This window comes from Leuciscus leuciscus (genome assembly GCF_965113295.1).
Source record: "Leuciscus leuciscus genome assembly, chromosome: 22".
NCBI classification, from domain to species: Eukaryota; Metazoa; Chordata; class Actinopteri; order Cypriniformes; family Leuciscidae; genus Leuciscus; species Leuciscus leuciscus.
This window is the reverse complement of record NC_138746.1, coordinates 16,420,389-16,443,937: the sequence shown is the minus strand read 5'-3', so window position 1 is coordinate 16,443,937 and position 23,549 is coordinate 16,420,389. Positions and strand designations below refer to the sequence as shown.

The window sequence follows — 23,549 nt, the reverse complement described above, 5'->3', positions numbered from 1 at the left end:
TTAATAAACAGTATTAGCTATTCAATAAAACAGCACTTTCATAAATAGTGCAAAGTCTATATAATTTAAACCATTTTCTGAATGGCACAATTAACCTAAAAAAAGACATTACCTCACTCTCCACAGGAAACTGGTTCTGGTCTGAACAAGGCATCTTTACAGTCGCATCATCCCAGAAATCATTGTATTTGCTTGGATATGGAACAGGGACGTGTCCTTCTTTAAGCAGGTCTGTCTATAAACCAGAGAAGAGAGAGACTAGGTATTTAGCAATAAATTGTACCTTTTAATCACTTCAAACTATTATTTAATAAGGTCAGTATGTTATTCTAGTATTTTTTTTTAAAAAAATGTTTTTTTTTGCTTTCATTGGTTGCTTCAAAAAAATTATCAATTTAAAAAATAAAAAAGTCTGCTACAGACTCAAATACTTGTGATGTAAAATCTAAAGTAAAAACTAGTTTCTGTAAGGACAATTTAAGTACTATCCGTCCACTTCAAATCATTTCAATGAAACATCAAAACACTGAGCTCTATGTTGTGCGGGAAAAGCGTAGAGCTGCTTGGACATCCACAGCGGTATTATTCTCAAACTGACAGGAAGCCCTTAGGCACTGGCTGAGAACATCACAGTGTCGCTGTGAAGAGCAGCGTGGCTTACCCTGATGAGTATTTTGTGATAGTGTGTTGCCCTGAGGTGTGGCAGGGTCTGTCCACACTGAGGCATTCTTCGAAGCTCCTCTACTGGGGTCCCGAGCCGCTCCGACTCTTTCTGCTCTGCTGACACTTGCTGACTAGACAACCAACAAATGCTGTTACTTGCATTGTTATAATTTATTGCATTATAATGGTTAATTATTCATAATTATTATAATATAATTGCATTATTATTGTCACCCTGTTTATTTCATATTGTCATATAGTTTCAATGATATCGGTTATTGGATTTATATCAGCCTAGGTTTGCATTTAGATTACCTATGTAGTCACTTTAAAAACACTAATAATTTAAAAACATTATTAAATGTATGCTACCATTCAAAAGATTGGTTTATTTTTTTTATTTTATTATAATAATTACATTTTATTAGATATTATGAAGAGAGATCTTGAGCAGCAAATCAGGATATTAAAATGATTTTTTTGTAAGGATTCATGTCAGTGACACTGAAGACTGGAGTAATGATGCTGAATATTCTGCTTTGCAATCACAGGATTATAAATTGTACTTAAAAATGTATATTAATTTTGTATGTTTAATTTGACTTTCACATTTAGTATGCATTATCTTTGTATTTTTCCTTTGCCTTTCTTTGTTCTTTTGGGTGATATTGGTATCACGGGGAGGGGTTTTTTTTTTGGGGGGGGGGGGGGGGGGGTGCTCACCTGTCAGTATAAAATATACTTTAAAAAATATAAAAATGCTATTTTAAAATATATTATATTTCACAGTATTACTGTTTTTACTGTATTTCTGTTTTTTTGTAATGAAGCATAAGAGACTTCCTACCAAAAATCTTACCAACCCCAAACTTTTGAACAGTAGTGTAATCTTTAGCAAATCTCAAAATTAATATAGATTTTTCATTCTGTTGTGATGTCTAAATTCATAAGTAAAAAAAAAACATTTTTCTTTTTAGTGTTTTTTATGATCTATTTCAACAAAATGGTATCGGGCAATATACACAAATAATTATCAGTAACAGCCAGACTTTTAATATTGGTGCATCCCTAGTAGCTATATTTAATTTCAAAACCATTTTCCAATTAAGGAAATACACAGCAATATTCCCAAAATCACAATACCTTTCTGAAGAAGACGCCTGGTTACTTTCAGGCTCAAGCTTATCAACATTTTCAGGAACAAAAGCACCAGCACCAGAGTTTTGCCCCTCTGTATCATCCGTTTCCATGGGTGTCACTTCAGATTCGTTTGTGACATTCTCTACAGCTTCTGGACTGGGGATTGGGGGTTTGGGCTCCTCTACTGGGCCAACTTCTGAATGGGACTCTTGCAAGTGAGAGCAGTCAGAAGCATTTTCCTCAGAATTGCTGGGCAGAGGCGCTTCGCATGTTGGACTCATATTCACATCTACGCTAGGTGTGTCACTTGCATTTACGGATAAGGTCAGGTTTGTCTCTGTGCTCTCTGTAGACATGCAAGTCGGCTTGCCCAGGTTGGCATCTGGTGGGTTTGATTCAAATGCCTGTTCTCCATTGCTTGGCTTCGTCAGACCGCTTGCATCATTACTACTGCTGGCATCTCTACAAGCGATGGCCTTTGAGTCCATGCCACAGTTTGGCAAAGGGGACTGTATCTCGTCCTCCGGATCATCATTCTGGTCCTTACATTTTCTTAATTCACACAGCTTATCAATTTCACTCACAGCTGCTGGACCACTTTCCTCTATTTCACGCCCTACGGCCTCGGTAAGATCACTTTCTGTACCCTCAGACTTTGTTACATCGCCCCCCTCACAGCTGTCAAAGGAAACAGATAAAAATGCTTTAGACTTAGTTTTTTTTTTATTTTTTTTTACTATTAAAAAACAGAAAAATAAAACCAACTTACCGGTTCAGTTCTGCATCCATATTCACTGCAAGCACACTTCCAGCCAAACTACTTGCTGTAAAAAGAAAACTGAAACTTAGAACTGAAAATAAAAGTTATAGTTACAGTCAGACCTACTGAAGAAAAGCCAACTGATAAACCAAAATAATGAAAGGATTGATGAAAAACAAGAAAGCTGACATTTTGAATGGCAGTTTACTGGAGTTACTGTAAAAAGTGAAGCAGGCTAAATTACAGTTTATGTATGTTTTTAGTAGGCTATATGCTGTGGTCTCGAATTTTTTTAAAGACTCAATGGTATCTAACATTTTTATGTCATGGCAACCTTATACCCAGCCAAATATCACCCACTCATAATTGTGAAAAATAATCGTGACAACGTGATTATATGATTTTGTGTGTGTGTGTGTGTGTGTGTGTGTGTGTGTGTGTGTGTGTGTGTGTGTGTGTGTGTGTGTGTGTGTGTGTGTGTGTGTGTGTGTGTGTGTGTGTGTGTGTGTGTGTGTGTGTGTGTGATTATAAAGCAGCCCTAGTTGAAAAAGCCTGATATTAACAATTACATCGCTATTATATTCAACATTATATGCTATTAACTGCTAGATTAGTGCAGATGACATACTGGGTTGCTTTAAACAGTAGCAGCTATATGTATATAAATAAGGTTCATAATCATCGGGCTTATTCTGTTGTTGTGAATGGCTAAGCTAGCTGAGTGATAACAAAAGGCAGGTCAGTGTTTGTATGGATTTATAGGTTAATATATCAGCCTGGAAAACAATCTTACTATAGTTTGCATCTATTAGATCCATGGATATATGTAATAATATCATCATAATAACACCAATAACTGTAATAAAAGCTAAAACACGCACCCGTCTATCAGATACCTAAAGCCTTCAAATCAACAGCACATATTTTTAATACATTATAAGTAGCCGCCATCATTATTGCTAGAAAAACAGCAATACTGCTTCAGTACTTCAAGCTAAAATTTGTATATTAGACAGGCTGGTTTACTGTCAGACTGTTCGCTTTGATCACGCATTAAACAATCATACTTGCACTCTTTTTCAGCTTTGTCTTCGTATCGCTGTTGCACACATATTCGAGCTCTTTTCCACCAGACAGGACAATTGCACCTATGCAAAAGTTTGCTGCTTTTATCACACTATACAAGACAGAAAGACACACTGAAATATAGAATTAAACTGGACTGGTGAAGGAGGCATCAGTTCAGTTCCGGGTCGTAAAGTTGACTGCTGATTGGGTAGATTCTTGTCACGTGATTGAAGGAAAGCGTTTTCTTTATTCAAAGTTCAAGAGGAGCCGGTTTCCTAGTCTCTGTATCTTTTTCATTTATGTAAGCTATATTTTTATTTCAATGTCATATATTTTTTATTTTTTTAATAGCAAAATAAACTTGGTGGGTCAAAAATTATATAACAACTCTGAATGAAAGACAGTCCGTCACGGTTTCTTCGGGCCGTAGCGCGCCCCCTTCCGTTACAAGAAAAGTAGCTACTTTTCAAACAGAAAATAAGAGTTTATTCTCCTGAGGTTGACATGACATAATCAGTGTTTTCTAAGCACCACCTTAAGTAATTATTTGTGGGGTGAAAAGATAGTTTTTTTTTTTTTTCATGCAAATTAATTATTACAAATTGTGTATTATCAATGCAATTACTAATTATATCATGTATCATATACTAATAATATCATGTTTGGTATCTGAACACAACATAAAAGAATACAAGAAATAATTGTTTAATGAATAATGAACAACAAAGGAGCAGATACAGAATGGCAAGTTCTACAATGCACTGTATAAATCCCATAATTACTCTAATAAACTTTTATGAATATATAAAAAAGAACATAGTAGGGAAATCAAACAAATATAGTGCAACTTCTAGCAGCATTGTAATCTGCCAACCCAGTGTTGTCTACAAAAAAGATTTAAAAGTATAGCACTTGGAGTATGTTATAGCTTCAAGTATTTTTAGACATAAAAATAGAGAAAAATACATAAAAATAACATTTATACTGGTTCTCCATTGACTGTTTCCCACTGTAAGTTGCTGTGCCAATATCTAGAAATTTTCCATTCAAAACGGCTTCACGATTTTCATGGAAATGTAGTTCTGCAAGAATAAAAGGGCAGATTTAGAAAATGCAAATCACTTAGTTACTTTGAGAAAAAGAAAATTTGCTCATTTACTAATGATAATATTTGATAAAGACTTACAGGGAAGGAATATAAGAGGATTCCAATAAACAGGATCACCAGTATTAGAATAATGAGTCCAATGAAGACCCATTTGAATCTGCGCCATATGATGAACTTCATGGTCTTGCATGGATTTGTGAACCAAAAGAAGGACGTATCTGGACGGCTGTGTACATATATTACAGAATAAAGTATTACTCACATTATCTAAAATAAACATGATACTGAATGACCAAACACTGATATTCTCATACTTTGGAGGATCTAGTTTGGGGTTCATGTTGGGTTCATCTCTTCCTTTCCCAGCTGGCCTCTCGTCTGCCTCGTTCGCTTCCACCACTTCCAAAGTCATCTCCACTTTACCCTAATGCCACAAAGAGAACGGTCTTTACTGTTTGTACCGTGCATACAGTATGCAACATGTCATATATATTATTTTTATCCATATGCTTATAAGCTTCACTCACAGCCAGGATTTTTTTGCCATTTTCCTCCATGGCACAAGGCCACCAGCCTCTCACTGACTTCTGGGAGAAGAGTGATGTAGGTGTGAGGTTCTTGCCTGTTTGTGTTAGCATGCTTAGAGAGCACTTTTCAGGGGTCTTAGCTGGAGGGATTAGGTGAAGCATATCCAGCTCCACCGTGCCTGTTTAAGAAAGCAGTGATATCAAAAATCTGATCCAACAGATGATATACCAATTCCCAAAAACATCAAACTTACCATCAACATTTCTAAAGAAACCCAAAATAATGCATACACTCCAAAAAGAGAAAGAGAAAGATTAACCCACGTCTGGCGGGTACATATGTAGATTTGAATAAGAGCATTCACCTAAGTAATCATCCAGGGAGAATTTGTCATTGTCCCAGATTTGAATGATCAGTTTAGGAGGGATCCTGAACTCGGTTTTGTCAAGACTCCAGAAGTGTTCCTGGAAATGAAAAAACCAGGGTTCATTGTTACCATCAATGAATGAAAACACTTCATATAAAATTTAGTTACACTTTTTCAAACCGCTAACCTTTGAAGACACAAGACACAACTGTTCTGCTGGCAAATAATCAAAGCCAAAGACAAATCTCCAGTTGAAATTTCCATCTCCATCTAGAGACCTGTAATGGACGTCAGTTTTCTGCTTGTCCTCCTCCATACCTGGCATCCACCTATTAAATACATATAATAATAATTATAAATAAATGAGCTGTTTTCTATTTTATTATATTTAAAAAAAAATGATGGTAAACCTGATTTTTTAAGCAGCCATTATTCAGTGTCACATGATCGTTCAGAAATCATTAAAATGTTTTGATTTGGACAATTGTGCTGCTCAATATTGTTTTGAAAACCGTGATACATTTTTGTAGGAATAGAAAAATCAAAGGAACGAATATTTTGTAACAATATAAATGTCTTTACTTTTACGTTTGATCAATTTAACGAATCCTTGTTGAATAAAAGTCTTCTTTTCTTTTGAATGGCAGTGTATTAATTAATCACAGTGATTACATACACAGTATAAATTACTTACTCCAAAATGATTATGCTAATATTATCATCAACCTATTACCCTTTCACATAGATGTCACTCATGTTTTCTCCTGTGATGCTGGTTTCATCCAGGATGACTTCAGTTGTATTCCAAATGATGGCTCGCAGTAAATACCTTCAGTGAAAAGGGACGCATTAGAACAGCAAAAACAAACACAGTAGTTTTACTAGATGTGAGGAAGATAAGATGGTACTTTTTAGGTTTGCGAGGAGTGATGACACAAACAGGTCCTGGAATACCAAGGTTTTTGGGGAATATTTCAACCCACATATGGATTTTGCCCTGCAAAGACAAAATAAACAGGAGTGACACAGACGGTACATCTGGATAAAATCACTACAAAGTTGAGTATGTATTATAAAATCTGGGGATGTGGGGACTGACTTGAGAGAGAGTGGGCTGGTAGGAGCTGTACAGGGTCCTGGTCTCCACATGCTCTGGAACGAGGCCTTGCCTTCTCAACACATGCAAGCAGATTCGCTCCTTAGGTGGACCCAGGTGTTGGTGGATGATTTTATTGGCCTCTATAAGCAAAGGAATATTAATTCGTCTTGTCATCATAAAATGCTTATTTAGCAATAATGGTGCTGTAAGTTCCACACCAAAGTAGAAATGCAATATACATCATGTACATTTGTGCTGAATCAGGTAAAACTGTAGTAACAACATGTTGTATCTTTATTTACTACCATAAAGGGTTTTTTAAGTTCATGTCTTGTTTAGTTTCATAGTTTATAGTCATGTTCTGTTTCGTTTCCATAGCCACTTTTCCACCATCGGGCCAAACCGTTCTCTTTGTTTAACCGTTCCATTCCATAGCCGGTAAGGATATGATTTCATTTTCCACTCTAGTGCTGATAACGGAGAAGAATAGTTCAACCCGATGGTGGAAAAGCAGCTTTTGTCATGGTTTTCCCTGTCACTGTTTTGCCTGTGTTCTCATTCATTAATTTCATTGCACACCTAATTCTTGTTTCTTTGATTATCATTCCCTGTTTATTTAAGCCCTCAGTTTCCTCAGTACAGTGTTCCACATTAATGCTTGTGGTATTTGTGTAGCGTTCCTGCTCTATTCAATTCTGTTTCATTGTCATTCTGTGTTAAAATGTAATTTATTCCGGTGATGCCAAAGCTGAATTTTCAGTAACCATTAATCCAGTCTTCAGTGTCACATGATCCTAAATCATTCTAATATGCTGATTTGGTACACAAGAAACATTTCTGATTATTACAGTGTTGAAAACAGTTGTCCTAACATTATGTGTAAACCATGATACATATTTTTTTTCAGGATTATTTGATGAACATTTCTTTTGAAATAGAAATCTTTTTTTACATTATAAATGTCTTTACTGTCACTTTTGGTAGATTTAATGCATCCTTGCTAAGTTTTTTTTACTTTTGAACAGTAGTTTATGTACATGATGTTGAGGTCCAGAAAAGGTCTAATGGTTTGAATGAGCATACCCAGTTCATCTAGCCTGTACTCTCGTCCTCCAAAAGACACGAAACTGCCATCATCTGCAATATGAGGAGCAGGAATTCCTCTCATCCTGGCCAGATTCTGTAGCATCTGAGATGGTTTGATCTGGTCCCTCCACTGGTTCACCCCAGATCTTTTACATATAGTATTTCAAATAGCACTGAGTACATGAATATGTCTAGTAATAGGTTATGGGACTTTAAAACTATTATGAAAAAAGTGGCCGCTAGTAAAATAACCACTTACACACAGTAAGATTTTGGGATTCCACAATGTGAGCCAAACCGAGAAAGAAGTCGATTCTCAAGGTCTATGACGGTTTCCCCAACCTTCTCATCAGAGCTGAGCAGATCATAATCATAGATGGAAATCTTCAAGTCCTTATCTTGTGGAATGTAGCAGTTTAGCTCAAATACTCTGTGAACATATATAAAAATTGTTTAAAGAAAAAAAAGGAAAAATCAGAAATACACAATTACATGTATGTAAATGCTTCACTATTTATATTCTCACCTTCCAAAATCTGGGTTTAGAGTATTTGGTTTGTAGTGATCTCTGTCATCAATCATTTTCTTTCCCAGAGAAATCTTTATGTAAGGATCACACTTCAGAAAGAAAGAATAAGTATATGAGAAAAAATTCACCAGTCAAAAGATGTAAAATGTGATGCTTACTGAACCATCAAAATCTTTTACTTGTGAATTGGCTACAATACTCACCATGCCATTGTTGTCTTTAGGCTGCAAGTCAATGCAGCGTATGATGTAGATTCTGACCAGGCACTCCTGAGGACAGCTCTCAGGCAGCTCCCTAAACTGCCGAGGTGGGTCTGAGACATTTGGGTCATCTGACAAGGGATACACTCGAAACGACCCCTGCGAATGCAGATCAAGTAAAATGATCTTGGTTAGTCCGATGTCTACCACTAGATGGCAGCCTAATATAATTCATACTCTTACAACTACTCTTACTTTTTTTGGTCAAGATCTTTTACCCACTTTTCTCACTGTTTAGAGTGTCCAGAATCCCAGAATTTGAAAACATGCTTTTAAAATGTTTTCATTATTGCATGATACTTTACACCAGTAGGTGAACAGTTAAGTTATTATAAGCCTTACACAATTTCACAATAGTGTTTGAACAGGGCAGGTTTGAAATAGCCTTTAAAAGTCTCCCCTACTTGGACTGAACTAACAACCTTTGTTTAAGCAGCCAAGCTATTTAATGACGAGGAAACCGCCACCCTTTATGAAAAGCCGATCACTCCAAAAGTAAAAAAAAAGCTCTGTGAATCACTGACTGGCACAGACTTGCCTTGAACTCTCCCACTACAGAGGGGTCTTCCTCATCATCCTCCATTTTACCCCTCTGCAATTTAAATGTATTGCAGAAGTCTGTAAGCCCTCTGAATTCTGGGACTGACTCAAGCTCAGTGTCATAGACCTGAAACAAACACATACTTTTAACGTTGTTCAGTCACAAAACAATAGTCATTCCTTATCTTTGAAACATAAGCAGGATGCAAACATCCAAACAGGATGGTAAGAGCGGGCAAGTTAACTCACAGTTAAAGTGTCATATCCCTTCTGGAGATAAGGGCCACACTTTTCATGCTCGTTAATGGAGGCATAGAATTTACTCCACCAGTCCACTGTGTCCTCTTCCTACAATAGATTGTGGAACAAAAGGTGTGAGTTTGCCTGTTCAAGATGCTGTAACAATCTGTCTGCAGCTATTTTGCACCATAACAACATAGTTTCCAGACTGTTATATAATGAGAGAATGCTATTTATTTGCCTTTCTGCAGGCAGTGGGAAAATCCTGAATGGGTAGCAAAGGGAAAGGAGATGTAAACTAATTATTATAAAGTTTACAAATAAATGAAATTATTCTGAGGACAAAATTCATATATGTTCACTGTACCTGTTTTGAAGGGCTGGGCTTTCTGTCTCCCATATCAATAATGACATCTCTGGGAGCTGCTGACATCATAGCCACTGAGACAGAAATTATACATGAAATAATTACAGTATAACTGAGACTGAAAACGGTCACACTTTAGATTTGGGTCCCATTCTCACTATTAACTAACTATTAACTGAGTTTTGCCTCAAACTCCTTATTACTGCTTAAAAGTTAGTGAGATAGTTGTTAAGTTTAGGTATTGGGTAGGATTAGGGATGTAGAATGTGGTGATGCAGAATAAGGCATTAAAGGGGTGGTATAATGCCCTTTTCACAAGATGTAAAATAAGTCTTTGATGTCCACAGAGTGTGTATGTGAAGTTTTAGCTCAAAATACCCCACAGATATTTTTAAATAGCATGTTAAAGTTGTCACTTTTTGAGGGAAAGCAAAAACACACCGTTTTTGAGTTTGTCCCTTTAAATGCAAATGAGCTGCTGCTCCCAGCACAGGGGGCGGAGCTACAACAGCTTGTGTCCTTTTACCTCACACAGACATGCACTGAAAATTTCAAAATTAAAATTCCTTTTATGTTCAAACCGAAGTCTGAAAGATGGAGAAACTCAAGAAGAAGTGACAACATGTAGACAACATTTCTGAATGGTTAGTAGGTGAATTTGTGCAGCTTATGTGTAGTTATCTTATAGTCATTGATTAGCATATTCTGTCTTGATAAATCTATACATCATGTTCCGGGGGCGGGGTTTTTGTACATTTTAGGGTTCATGATGTCACTAACCCGGGAGGAATGTTGTGTGGTCCCTATCAGCCGTTTGTTGTAGCCCTTAAAAAGCGATTTCTTTAAAAGAAAATATCTCCCTTTGCCTTAAACTTTGAGCGTTGTAACTTTGCAGATGTTGTTTATGCTCAAACAGCAACATTACACACTAACTAAAGTTGGAAAAGTGAAATCATATTCAACCACCCCTTTAATATGTGCTTTATAAGTACTAATAAACAGCCAATATCCTAGTAATATGCATGCTAATAAGCAACTAGTTAATAGTGAAAATTGGACCCTAAACTAATGTGTTATCCTGAAAACCAACTGACATAAAGAACATTATCAAAACAAAAAATATATAGATTTATACACTACTCTTGATTAGATTGATAGATATTAGAAATGTATTGTCGTTGTGCAGAGTACAGTAATTGTATTTATTTTATTTTATGTACATATATAAAAATGTATTATATGATTTATGTTGATTTATATTTATATTAATTCATTATTTCAATTAATAAAAAAATTATTCTAGAAAAATGTTACCCTTGGCAGACATAGCCACCTCGGTGGTGCCTGTGTTAGGATCACATCTGAACTCCTCTAGGGAGTTTATAGTACACTGTCCAACCACTGGTTTCCGACCAAAGGGCCTGTGGTCAATAACTTTGAGCACAATGGGTGGAGTGTACATCTCATCTTTAGGAAGAAGCTGAAGAGAGAGAGACATTGTTAGGATTCTGCTTCTTCAAAAACAACAAAGCTTCATTTGTTATGGTTCTGCTTGTTCAAAACCAACAAAGCTTCATTTACAAACACAACTACTTGGTAATGATTTTTATATTTTTATTTTCACTGTATGTATTAGGATCAAAAACATAATTAAATTTGGAAGCAGTGCAGCACATGGTCTTTTAAAAACAAGATTGTAGCATTTTCTAAAGAAAATGCTTGCTCATGCAAAACTCACTGCCACTGTTCTGGATTTCTACAGTGTTCTGGGTAGTTGCTAGGGCCTTGCTAGGTGGTTGTTAAGGTGTTCTGGATGGTCGCTTACTGACCTATGTCAAAAGAGCCCACTCTAAAGTGTCCCTAAAGTCATATTCCCATGTTTTCATTTGTAAATATAATCTGAAATGTAGAGATCTGTACTCAACAAGCCTCATCATTTGTGTTTACTTTTATGTCCTCAGCAAAAAAAGTGTGGGATGAGTTACGCATCAAAGTTCAACACTAGAGTTTGTTTCAATCTCTAACCATTAAAAAGAGCAATATCGAAGCCTTAGTTTGTTCATGAGAGATGATGCTGGATCCTTTGATTTGTATAAACAGACATTTCAACAGCACAGTTTCATTTTTGTAGGTTAGCAAAAGCTATTTCTTATATTTTAGGAGGTACTGTACCACTTTGAGGAACAGGATAGATCCAGGGAAGTTGGGATTTTTCTTGATGTTCTTAATGATGGCAGTCTGAACAATCTGCCCTCCACATTCAACTATAAGGCTGGGGGAAGACACTGTAGCCAACTGATATGCCTTCATGTTTCTTAAACCCCAGGCTAGGATCTGTCAAAACAGACAGGATGACACACTGGCAGCAATTTTGTTTGGTTTAAGCACATTATTCATAAGGATGACTGCATTACCTCAATTGCAGTGAGCTGCACCACAGGCCTGATCCCCTGAGGAACCATGTACAGATTCTCACTTCTTCGAGGTGGGACCAGGGGCAGGTTAACGTCATTTGCCTGAGGTCGACAATGAACAGCATAGCGGATAAGCAAATCATAATGGTGGTGTGGTTAAGATGACATGCCAACAAATATGATACAAACCGTATTTAACTGTATTTGAGGACAGATGACGGTGAGTAGTCTGATTATTAAAAGCATGTATATATATAATAATATATATATGTGTGTATGTGTGTGTGTGTGTGTGTGTGTGTGTGTGTGTGTGTTCATAATAAATTAATAATGTATGGGTAGTGGAAGAAAAATAATAACAAATAAGAATTAAAACAACCTTATCTTTAAGCAAGAGCTCAGCTGCTACCAGTATTTCTCCTGCATTTCGTCCCTTCATGGTGACAGGGAACCAAAGGAGTTTAGGTATTAATGGGGTGGCTGGGTTTAGTTTCACTACTGGAGGACACGTGCACCTGCCCATAGCTTCATCCTTCCCCTGCAACACATCCATGGATCAAGATCAAATCATCATTGAAATCATTCAAGGGTCAGCAGTACTTTTTGCAAATTCCATGCAGACCTGAGTTTGTATTAACAGAGAGTCATACCACTTGGTCACTATCATAAACTTCCAGAACAATACTGGGTTGGTTATGAACGATGGTCTGAGGGTCTCCATAGATTTCAATGTCATCAAAAATGAGGGTTTGGTCCCATGTGGGGTTGAGGGTGGACTTAACAATCTCTGTGGTCTTGCTTAAATGTAAGAAAGACACATGCACGTAGGGATCTGTGAAAACACCATGCAAAGGATCAGTCAGCTATCATCTATTAAAAACACATGTGCATAACCTTAGTGAGGTGGAAAAATCCCTCACCAGAAAAGCTGTCTTTGTCCATAGGAAGAAGGTTCCTGGCTTGATAGACGTAGACTCTGAGATGGTAGGTGAATGACTCTGTAGAGACACATGGAGATTTGGGTGAAAAATCTGTTTATTTGGGTGACATTTTTTTTTATGGGTGTATAATGTCACAATTGTGAAATAAAAGGAAATAAATATAGCATAATGTAGCAATAAAGTAGCAATTGTAATAAATAATGGGGAAAAAATTAAAAAAAAAAATTATTTTTTATTATTATTCCAATCTGTATAATCAACGGAGAGGAAATGATGTTTGTTTTCCAATTAAGTTTTTATCACAATGTAAAGTTTTTGACATATCAAAACTATTTGACATACACTGCCTTTCAAAAGTTTGGGGTCATTAAGATTATGATAAAAAAACAAAACAAACTTTTATTCAGCAAGGATGAGTTAAATAGATCTAGGGCCCTATCTTACACCCGGCGCAATGCAGCGCCAAGCGCAACACAGGTGTTTTTTGCTAATTTCAGTCCGACGCAGTTATCATTTTCACGTCCTGTGCTGTGCCACATTGTTTAAATAGCAAATGCATTTGCGCCCATTTGTGCGCCCATGGGCGTGCTGGTCTGAAAACGAGGTGTTCTGGAGCATTGTTGGCGCGTTGCTATTTTGAGGAAACAGAAATAGACTGCGCCATTGACCAACTGAAACTCTACAGTCAATGGTGCAATATATATATATTTTTGTTATTTAATCAGGGCGTTAGTAATGTGCGCCTATAGGCGGGTCACAACGCGTACACTCTGCTTATTACACACACAGGGACGCGCAGCAGCACACAAACATGCCAAATATTTAAAATAAAAGGATTACAATGTAAAAGATTATTATTGTGTACATAAAGATATGGTGGAATCTGGCTTGTCCCGTAGATGGTCTGCTTGCGCACTTTTACCTCGCGCACGAGCAGTTCCGTTTGTGCTCTGGAGGCGCGTTCGGTCTTTCCACTATCAAATTCCGTCATTTAAATAGCGAATCTGCCATGGTGCGAGCGTAACTGGCATTTAAAGGGAATGGGAGATGAGACTCTGATTGGTTTAACGCACGTAAATCCCAAAACACACCCATTACTCATTATGAGAATAGGGACAACCCTTTTAGACCATGCTAGCAAAAGTGGATTCGAACTAAGTGAACTTGTGCCATGCGCTTTAGACCATGTGCTTAGATCGTTAAAATAGGGCCCCAAAAGTGACAGTAAAAAAAATTCTGTTACAAAAGATTCCTATTTCAAATAAATGCTTTTCTTTTGAACTTTCCAAGAATCCACATAAAAACGTTTTATGATTTCCAACAAAAAGCTGCAAATAAAAAACTGTTTAGAAAAAAATAAGAAATGTTTCTTGAGCAGCAAATCAGCATATTAGAATGACTTCTGAAGGATCATGTGACACTGAAGACTAATACAGCTTTGCTATCACAGGAATAAATTACTTGTGGAATTGTTTAATGAAATAAATGCAGCCTTGGTGAGCATAAGAGACTTAAAAAAAAAAAAAAAAATATATATATCATCAACCCCGACCTTGTGAAAGTTGTTGTAACTATTTAAAACACTGAAATAGTTTCCATGGAAATTCTGCCATGCAGCACAGCGAGGTGTTTGGTGCTTCCTCTTTCTAGTTAATTTTCAATTCAAATTCCATTAATCAGCACCGTTCAGGATTTCTATTGGCTCCCTATCTTTTCTTGTTGTAGTTTTGTTTTTTTGCATATTGTCGGGAAGTAGAGGGGTGTGTTAGTCTCAGAGATATAATCAGTGTAAGCAATTTAGAAAGAGTCCTTTAATCAGCAGGCATGTATAAACATTACTCACTGTCAAATCTGCAAAACACAGTGGGTGTGTTGGCACCAAAGATTTTAGCCGTGTCATTTTTGCTTCCTTTCTCGTCCTCATCTATTCCCTAATAGAAAAGAAAAATAAGTACGTTTTTAAAAAGCTCAATATCCTATAAAATTAAGTTCTTAATGTAATAAGTCTTGTCATTTGTAATCTTTCTCAGACATCAAACTACAACCACAGGAACAGTCCAAAAACAAACAATAATCCTTGAAATACCATTTAATCCTGTGTCAGAGACAAATAAATGTCATCCCGTAATCAAAATAAAACGTATTTCAAACATCTACTTTTGTTTTCCAGTCTGACAGTCATTCAAGACAAGAAATGGACTAACCAAAGCCCCTTCCAGGTTAAAGATAGCCGATGCGCCCACGCGCTCAGATGGTGCCATTTTCCTCCTCCAGCGTCTGCGGCGGAAAGTGTCTGAGGAACGCTCCTTCCTGTGGAACTTCCACCCAATCAGAGACGAGTATTCCCAGCCATCGCCCAAGTCTTTCTTCTGTTGTCAAAACAGTGATTATACGTATTACGGACAATATTTGACTAATATGGTTATCACTAATCCTCAATCAGAAGTTAAATTCAGTTGCAGTACAAAACAACAGTGAAAGTTAACAGCGCCAATCTACAAATCAGAAAGTAACGTTAGTGAGGTTTTCTCACCTCTACAGTGGGAGTGTCTGATATCTTCCTGCGAGGTCGGACCAGTCTTTTCCTGCGATGGATGTGGTACATTTTCTCAGCAGCAACCCAAGACCTGGGCTTATCATCAGGAGGAATGGTGACACCATATTCCCATCCTGACAATTGAAAAACAGATGTTAAGTTCGGGAATCAGCTCCCACATCTAAGGGACACTTCATGACCTGATGCATACTCATGATAATGCGTGGCATTTAATATGTGACGTATTTGAGCATTTATTTGACTGATGTACATTACCATTCAAAAGGGTAAGGTCAATTAGATTTTTTAATGCTTTTGTGAGAAGTATCTTCTTGCTTACTAAGGCTGCATTCATTTGGCCAAAAATACAGTAGAAACAGTAATTTTGTGAAATATTATTACAATTTAAAATAAATATTTTTTATTTTAATATATTTAAAAATGCACTTTTCAAAGCTGAATTTTCTGAATGTTCTTCAGTGTCACATGATCCTTTACAAACCATTCTAATATGCTGTTGATTGATGCTATCAATGTTGAAAACAGTTGTGCTACTTATATTTTTGTGGAAACCATGGTAGATTTTTTTAAGGATTCTTTCAATATAATTTTCACCAGAACAGCATTCATTTGAAATAGAAATCTTTTATAACATCAAAGATGTCTTTACTGACACTTTTGATCAATTGAATGCATCCTTGCTGAAAAAAACAAACATTATAAATTTCTTTAACAAAGAAAAACTTACTGATCCCAAACCTTTGAAGGGTAGTATGCATTACACACAAACTGCATCTGTTCAGTCAAACCTTATCATTATGTGTATTGTGCAATGGTTTCAATCCCAGGAGTCATAATTCCTGACCTTTCTCATCAACTGCCCTGTTGCTGTCGAAATTCCAGTCATCTACCCAAATCCATCCCGGGGGGCACTCAATCTCTTCAGGGTTCTGGGCCTTCTCTCCATTCTGCACAGAACACATCCCATCATTCAATACTTCAAGTGGTAGTTTACCCAAATATGATCATTTTATCCTCGTTAACACACCCTCATGTTTCTCCAAACATGAATACATAACTTTCTTGACATTTTGAATCAATTCAAATACACTAAGACCATAAAAGTATAATAAAAATTGTCTTCGGAAGCAATGCAGCACAATAGCTTGGTGTGATGAACAAACTGAAATTTACATATAATTCACAGAATAATCTTCCACTCAGTGAGCTGTTAACTCGAGAACTGCTGCAAACGGATCATTGAGTAAGTGAATTGAACTTGAAAACCGGATTATTCTAATTGGATCAACTGATTCATTGAAAATATCTGACTAAAATGTAGCATTCATTCATGAATTATACATCACTGCTTATCTTATGAACTTACCAACTTAAGCAGATGCTCATCATACAAAGCTATCATTAGGCATATGGTTGTATAGAAAAACGTTTTATGATACATTTATCTTGCTTTTTCTGACATTTTTGAGCTTGCAGTCCCAGTCATTCAATTATATTAAATTAAAAAGGGTGACCAAAAACAACCTTTTTGTGTTCCACAGAAGCAAGAAAATCATAAATTGGATGTGAAACATGAGAATGAGTCAATAATGACAGAATTTTTATTTCTGGGTGAATTACTGATTTAAAACACTACACCATCCATAGTGTTAACACCTAGTGATCTAAAGGAGTGGAATTGTAGTTGTGAACTTTCTATGTGTCCACAGGACGTCGGGAAAAGGTACATTGCTTAAAATTTCCAAACTATATTCGAAATTCATATTTACAACTCAAATGTGAACATGCTGAATGTGACATTGAATGTTGCTCTATCTTCTTCACTGTGCAGTGCTTCTTCTCTCACCACATCAGTGAAAGGTTCAGCGGCAGGTTTCCATTCTCCACCAGGGAAGCGGGATTCGTTTCGGTATACCTCATCAGTGAATTCAGAGTGCCCTGCGTCAGCCTCTGTAAGCAGACTGAGTCAAGCCCATAACACACAGGCGGGGCTTTAGCGACACGTTTATTTCAACACACACAAAACAGTCAAACAAACACTAAGCCAGGGCCATGACAGTACCGGTAGGGAGTGGGGTCAGTATAAGAGGCCCTGGGGAATGAAAAATGAGCTGACAATATAAATATAGAGCAGAGAGAGCTTGGCAGAGAGACCATGTTTATGTTTCAGCAGGGCCAACTACGCCTGTATGCTACCACAGTTTGCTCTGATTGTGTGCTTTTCAGAACAGCTAACCCACTTTACTAATAACACAAATTACCGTTCAAAAGTCTGGGGTCAGTACATTTTTTGTTTTTGTGAAGAAAAAAAAAAGGTTTATTCAGCAAGTATGCATTTACGGAAGCCAACCGCAACATAAAAACAAAAATCCGTAACATTTATTTTTCTAAAACTACGAGAATAAAGTCGTAGCATTTCGAAAATAAAGTTCAAATATTTCGAGAATAAAGTCGAAATATTTCGAGAATAAAGTTGAAATATTTAGAGATTAAAGTCAAAATATTTTGAGATTAAAGTTGAAACATTACAAAATAAAGTCGTAATATTTTGAGAATAAAGTCAAAATTACGAGAATACAGTCTTCCGTAGAAGTTCTTTTTTTGATGCGCTTGTGAAGTTGAACTGCCTCGGACATGGAACTGTCACAGTGTCTGGTTTGTGTTCCCTGGGTAACCACTAGAGGTCCTCTTCCCCCACGGTGTCTTTCACTCATCATCCTGTTCTGTCACTCATTGATCATTGCACACAGCTGTTTCCCGTCACCTTGTTAGTATCTGTGTGTATATATACCCTGTTTGTTTCAGTGTTTGTCACGGAGTCCTTGTTATTCGTCACACCACTTTGGAGGTCTGTTTTCTTGCCTGTTCTTGTTTTGTTTTTCGTGTTGGATTGCTTATATGGTTTTTGACCCTTGCCTGGACTGGTTATATGATTTACGGATTACCCATTAAACTGCGATTGGATCTACCCCTGTTTCCTGTGTGTGGTATCGAGACAGGAACTAAACATAATAGTAGCTTTTTACTTTTATCTGGGCTTTCAACAAAAGGAAATTCTACAGGTGCTAATCTTTTAACATGGCATTACCTTTTGTCTTAGGACGTTACAAAATATACTGTGCCGGAATAGACTTTACAGGTGAAAACACTTTTCAGACTGGATGAAGGTAGCCAGCTTTATATCTGAGGAAATCATGGGATCCGGCTAAATGGTTGGATACAGAATGATGCACTTAAAATGCATCCAGAAAGGATTTACGGTGAAGAGGGAGACAGTACAGTTACTATTAAGTGTTCTCGACCCAGATGGCGTTGCCTATTAGACAAACACAAAGACTCCACCAGAGGAGGTACAACAATCCTGGTCCAAACTTTATGTGGCACATACTTCCACAGAAGACTTCTACGTAAGACTGTATTCTCTCAATTTTGACTTTATTTACGAAATGCAACGACTTTATTGACGTAATTTTGCGGTTGTGGTTCAGGGTTTCTGCAAAAGGATAAATGGCTTGAATATTCGATTTCCACATGGGACGGGCATGAAACGCCCCTTTCCGCTGATTGGTCAACCAAAGATCAACCCGTGCCACTTTAGTTCTTCCACAGTTTCGTGCAACAGAACAATAGTCCTCCACTGCTAGACTGATTCTTAAAATGTCTGTTACAAATAATCTCTCTCTCATCCAACAACCGGACTAAGGAATGCTTTGACACAAATCGCACTGGGCAGGGCCTAAAGGGTTTTCTTCTCTATAGGCATGTGTTCGACAACCTAATTGCCAGAAAAATATTAGCTGATTATTTCAGAAATATGAATGTAGGTTATCTCGCATCTGCACCCACATTACCAATCAGCCAACTTCTTTGGCACCCCACTGGTTTTATTTAGCTGTACGCAGACCTCAGCCGTTTTGTAATTTTCTACTTTCAATTTTAAATCGAAAAATGAATGAACACGGACCAATACTTGTTGCAGTGTAGCTTTAAGCTAAATGTTTGTAAAAAAATAAAATAAAAATCAATAATCACACTAATCATACCAACATAAATAATCATATTCAAAATATGCCTTTAAATATCGCATTGTATATTTTGCAGTTATCATCAGCTCACCTACGCTCAGGGTCAATGGACCAGTCTCCTTCCCACTCCCAGCTCCGGGGCGGCATGAAACGTTCTTGCTTCAGTTTCACCTTTCCCGTCACATCTGAAAACTTGTGCCGGCCAACTAGACCTGTGGTCCCCCACTTCCCAAAAACTTGAGCCTGGTTCTCATACTAACACAGGAGAACAGAGAGGGACCATTTAGTGTTGCTAAGGGAAGTTCCACACAACACAGATATTTCAATATGACTGTATATATGTTTTACTTCATTGTCCACTTTTACTAACCATCTCTGCATACACACTGAATGTGCCCTCTGCGAAGCTATTGAACTTCTTCTCATGTGCAGACAGACCCAACCACATGTTCACACGCAGCTGCACAGGGATCTTGAGACCTTTGTTTTTGTCCATTGGGTACTAAAAACAATGGAAGAACCGGATTGGGAAATGTGAGCTGGAATCAAACTGGCATTTCCTGCATATGCGTTAACTGCTATGTGTTACACACTACTCTCTTGATTCAATCAAAATTTACAAGTTATATTTTCTTTCCCAGTATGTTCAAGGGTTTTTAAGCTTATAATTACAAATAAGTTAAAATTCACAACAATGTTGTCAAAGACATAGCTACACATTTATTCTTACAGTACATTATTATTAAAATGTTCTATAATTATTATACTTTCATATTATACTTAATAATAATTCATAAAAAAATATTTTTAATTAATATATATTATATATATATAATTAATATTTAACAATTATTATTATAATATACAATATTATTAAATGAAATTATATATATATATATATATATATATATATATACACACAGCATATTATACACACATATATATATATACACACCGTGGGCCCTATTTTAACGATCTGAAACGCAAGTATCAAACGCGAAACGCAAGTAACTTCGTGAGCGGATCTCCGTCGCTGTTGCGATTATACCGGCGGAATAAATGACTCTTGAATCTAAAATGAATCTAAAATCTAAAATGGGTTGGACTGAAGTAGCTACATTACTCATAGATGTGGTTTGGGCGTAACGTGAAATAAACCAATCAGAGCATCATCTCACATTCCCTTTAAGAGCAGGCGCGTTTGTTCCATGGCGGTTTGCAATTATAACGGCGGATTTGCCAGGCGCACGCCAGGAGCGGTTCACAGCCGAGGAGACCGACGTTCTCGTCAGGGCCGTAAAAGACAGAAAAGTGACATTGTATGGGGATGGGAGAAACCCACCCAAATTAGCTTCGGTTAAACAGGCGTATAATAATTTTGGTAAATGTGTAAGCTAGATTTATGCCTATTTTTTCACATCTTCATGGACACCACAATGATTTCCCTCATGTGGAGTATTTTTCCTTGTAATTATGTATGGTTTGCAAAAATGGCAACTGCTGCGTCTGTGTGTAGATGAGAGAAGCAAAGTGTATGCGCGTTGTGCACACGCTACATTATGGCCAAGCATCCGCCCCTAAAATAGCATCTGAACGCGCCACTGACTCTAGACTAGGTTTTTCCTGGTCTGTGGCGGAATTGTTTTCTGGAACTGCAAAATAGCACCAGGGAACGTTTGCGCAGGAACACGCCTCCTCTTTTCGCTGAACCGCCCCAGGAGCACAAGTTCATTCCCTAATTTACCGGCGTATGTCTGTGGAGGGAAAAGTCTGCTGTGCGTCGGGTGCAAAATAGGAATGATACATGCGTCAGTGTACAAAGTCTATTGTCCTTCGGATGAGACGTTAAACCGAGGTCCTGACTCTCTGTGGTCATTAAAAATCCCAGGATGTCCTTCGAAAAAGAGTAGGGGTGTAACCCCGGCATCCTGGCCAAATTTGCCCCTTGGCCTCTGTCCATCATGGCCTCCTAATCATCCTCATATACTGATTGGCTTCATCACTGTCTCCTCTCCACCAGTAAGCTGGTGTGTGGTGGGCGTTCTGGCGCAATATGGCTGCCGTCGCATCATCCAAGTGGATGCTGCACATTGGTGGTGGTTGAGGAGATTCCCCCATCTACAGTATGTAAAGCGCTTTGAGGTCTCAGAAAAAGCGCTATATAAATGTAACGAATTATTATTGCGCTGGGTGCAAGATAGGGCCCAGTATGTTAGGCGAATACAGTACAAGTAACAGGCGATTCATGTAAATGTACCGAACTTGTATCGAACCGTGACCCCAAAACCAAGGTACGTACCGAACCGGGACTTCTGTGTATCCTGTGTACCCTTATGATGTGCCACAAATCAAAATTCCAGTTCCAATATGATCCTTTCTACTGTACCTTCATGAAGATGGTTTGCGTCCTGCCGCAGTACTTGCCGACAGCTTGCTCGCTTTGGGTGGAGTAGAGCACCTCATTGGCTGGGATGCGGGCATAGGCCACACGCTTCTCTCCTCTCAGCATCCATATGATGACATCAGGCATGCTGTTTTGAGGCTGTGTTGTGTATTTAAACATACATGTTAATGTTCAAGGGCTAGTGATTATGTACATTTGACTATAATATTATTTTCATGATTTGCACATGGATATACAACATTATCTTCTGCTTACAAACTCTAAAAAGCCGTCAGTAGAATTAGATTAGTGTCTAATGAGGCAGTGTCAAACCTCCTCTGTGATCTGCTGTAGTCGCTCCAGCCAGTCCTCTATATCAGCCATTGTAGCTCTAACATCAACAGCCTCCTCCCTCATGCGAATGGCCGCCTCTTTGACACTGGCCATGGTTTTATCACGCAGATTCTTGATCTGAATATCAAGCGCTGTCAGATTCGGCTTACCCTCCAAATCTGGTACCTGGTAACTAATTGCAACAGCGTCAAGTTAATCACATGTCATCAGGTTCAGCATTAAGTTAATCACATGTCTGACATGGTAGGCATCACTTGGCAAATAAAGTTAGTCACAAGGCGCTGTTCATTTTTACAAAATGTTTTGTTTTGTTCATAGTTCTTTTAATTTAGTCCGGTTTTTTGTCATATTTATACATTTTAGTACATTTTACTTTAGTGGCATATGGCATTCTTGGCATATAGTTTTTGAACTACGTGATTGCGTAATGCATGACGCATCACAGTGCTAGTGCAAGATGAGCATATGTGGTTAAAAAGTATTTATATTATATATTTTTTTAGAAAATGACAGATCATTTCGCTAGATAAGACCCTTATTCCTCGGCTGGGATCGTGTAGAGCCCTTTGAAGCTGCATTGAAACTGCAATTTGGACCTTCAAACCATTGTACCCCATTGAAGCCCACTATATATATGGAGAAAAATCCTGGAAATATTTTCCACAAAAACCTTAATTTATTTTCGACTGAGGACAGAAAGACATGAACATCTTGGATGACGTGGGGGTGATTAAATTATCAGGACATTTTAATTCTTCAGTGAACTAATCCTTTAATTTTTAAATAAATATCACATTGCCTCTGTTTCATCTGGTCTTCATTAAAATTGACAACATAATTATTTTTTTTTTTTTATCCTTTTCAACAAACATTTAGTAATTTTTTGTTGTTGTTGAGACAACAGTACTTGCTCCAAGGGCAATTGTAAAAGTAATAATAAAAGAGGGAGATAAGAAAGTTTACCCCCCGGGATATACCTGGAAAGGTCATCGATGAGTTGGGTGATAAGTTTCAGCCAATTCTCAGCTAGGCGAGAGTCAGACACTTTGGCCATTATGGCCGTCTTCAGAGAGATGATGTTAGATTGCTAAAGAAAGGCATAAAAAATATGTTATTGCTC

At 37.4% G+C, this 23,549-nt stretch overlaps 2 protein-coding genes across 3 annotated transcripts in view; both read right to left on the bottom strand.

Annotated features, from left to right (window-relative positions):
• Positions 1-3,823, bottom strand: part of parga (poly (ADP-ribose) glycohydrolase a) — a 36,632-nt gene extending 32,809 nt beyond the window's left edge. The window contains exons 1-5 of the mRNA XM_082154907.1: positions 3,631-3,823; positions 2,573-2,627; positions 1,807-2,481; positions 662-794; positions 113-235 (exon numbers count right to left, since the gene is read on the bottom strand). Coding sequence (XP_082011033.1) covers positions 113-235; positions 662-794; positions 1,807-2,481; positions 2,573-2,592 — 951 coding nt within the window. The 5' untranslated portion in view covers positions 2,593-2,627; positions 3,631-3,823. The remainder of the gene's footprint in view (positions 1-112; positions 236-661; positions 795-1,806; positions 2,482-2,572; positions 2,628-3,630) is intronic.
• A 497-nt stretch (positions 3,824-4,320) lies between these two features.
• Positions 4,321-23,549, bottom strand: part of myofl (myoferlin like) — a 31,395-nt gene continuing 12,166 nt past the window's right edge. For both annotated transcript variants that reach the window (XM_082154904.1, XM_082154905.1), the window contains exons 22-53: positions 23,407-23,516; positions 22,409-22,601; positions 22,079-22,234; positions 20,063-20,194; positions 19,784-19,947; positions 17,514-17,628; positions 16,512-16,614; positions 15,644-15,780; positions 15,315-15,479; positions 14,954-15,041; positions 13,090-13,167; positions 12,820-13,001; positions 12,549-12,707; positions 12,170-12,271; positions 11,928-12,089; positions 11,070-11,235; positions 9,756-9,829; positions 9,398-9,496; positions 9,147-9,275; positions 8,552-8,707; positions 8,346-8,437; positions 8,079-8,249; positions 7,817-7,965; positions 6,734-6,873; positions 6,543-6,631; positions 6,368-6,463; positions 5,822-5,963; positions 5,632-5,731; positions 5,267-5,445; positions 5,054-5,163; positions 4,818-4,965; positions 4,321-4,713 (exon numbers count right to left, since the gene is read on the bottom strand). In XM_082154904.1, coding sequence (XP_082011030.1) covers positions 4,678-4,713; positions 4,818-4,965; positions 5,054-5,163; positions 5,267-5,445; positions 5,632-5,731; positions 5,822-5,963; positions 6,368-6,463; positions 6,543-6,631; positions 6,734-6,873; positions 7,817-7,965; positions 8,079-8,249; positions 8,346-8,437; positions 8,552-8,707; positions 9,147-9,275; positions 9,398-9,496; positions 9,756-9,829; positions 11,070-11,235; positions 11,928-12,089; positions 12,170-12,271; positions 12,549-12,707; positions 12,820-13,001; positions 13,090-13,167; positions 14,954-15,041; positions 15,315-15,479; positions 15,644-15,780; positions 16,512-16,614; positions 17,514-17,628; positions 19,784-19,947; positions 20,063-20,194; positions 22,079-22,234; positions 22,409-22,601; positions 23,407-23,516 — 4,122 coding nt within the window. In that variant the 3' untranslated portion in view covers positions 4,321-4,677. The remainder of the gene's footprint in view (positions 4,714-4,817; positions 4,966-5,053; positions 5,164-5,266; positions 5,446-5,631; positions 5,732-5,821; positions 5,964-6,367; positions 6,464-6,542; positions 6,632-6,733; positions 6,874-7,816; positions 7,966-8,078; positions 8,250-8,345; positions 8,438-8,551; positions 8,708-9,146; positions 9,276-9,397; positions 9,497-9,755; positions 9,830-11,069; positions 11,236-11,927; positions 12,090-12,169; positions 12,272-12,548; positions 12,708-12,819; positions 13,002-13,089; positions 13,168-14,953; positions 15,042-15,314; positions 15,480-15,643; positions 15,781-16,511; positions 16,615-17,513; positions 17,629-19,783; positions 19,948-20,062; positions 20,195-22,078; positions 22,235-22,408; positions 22,602-23,406; positions 23,517-23,549) is intronic.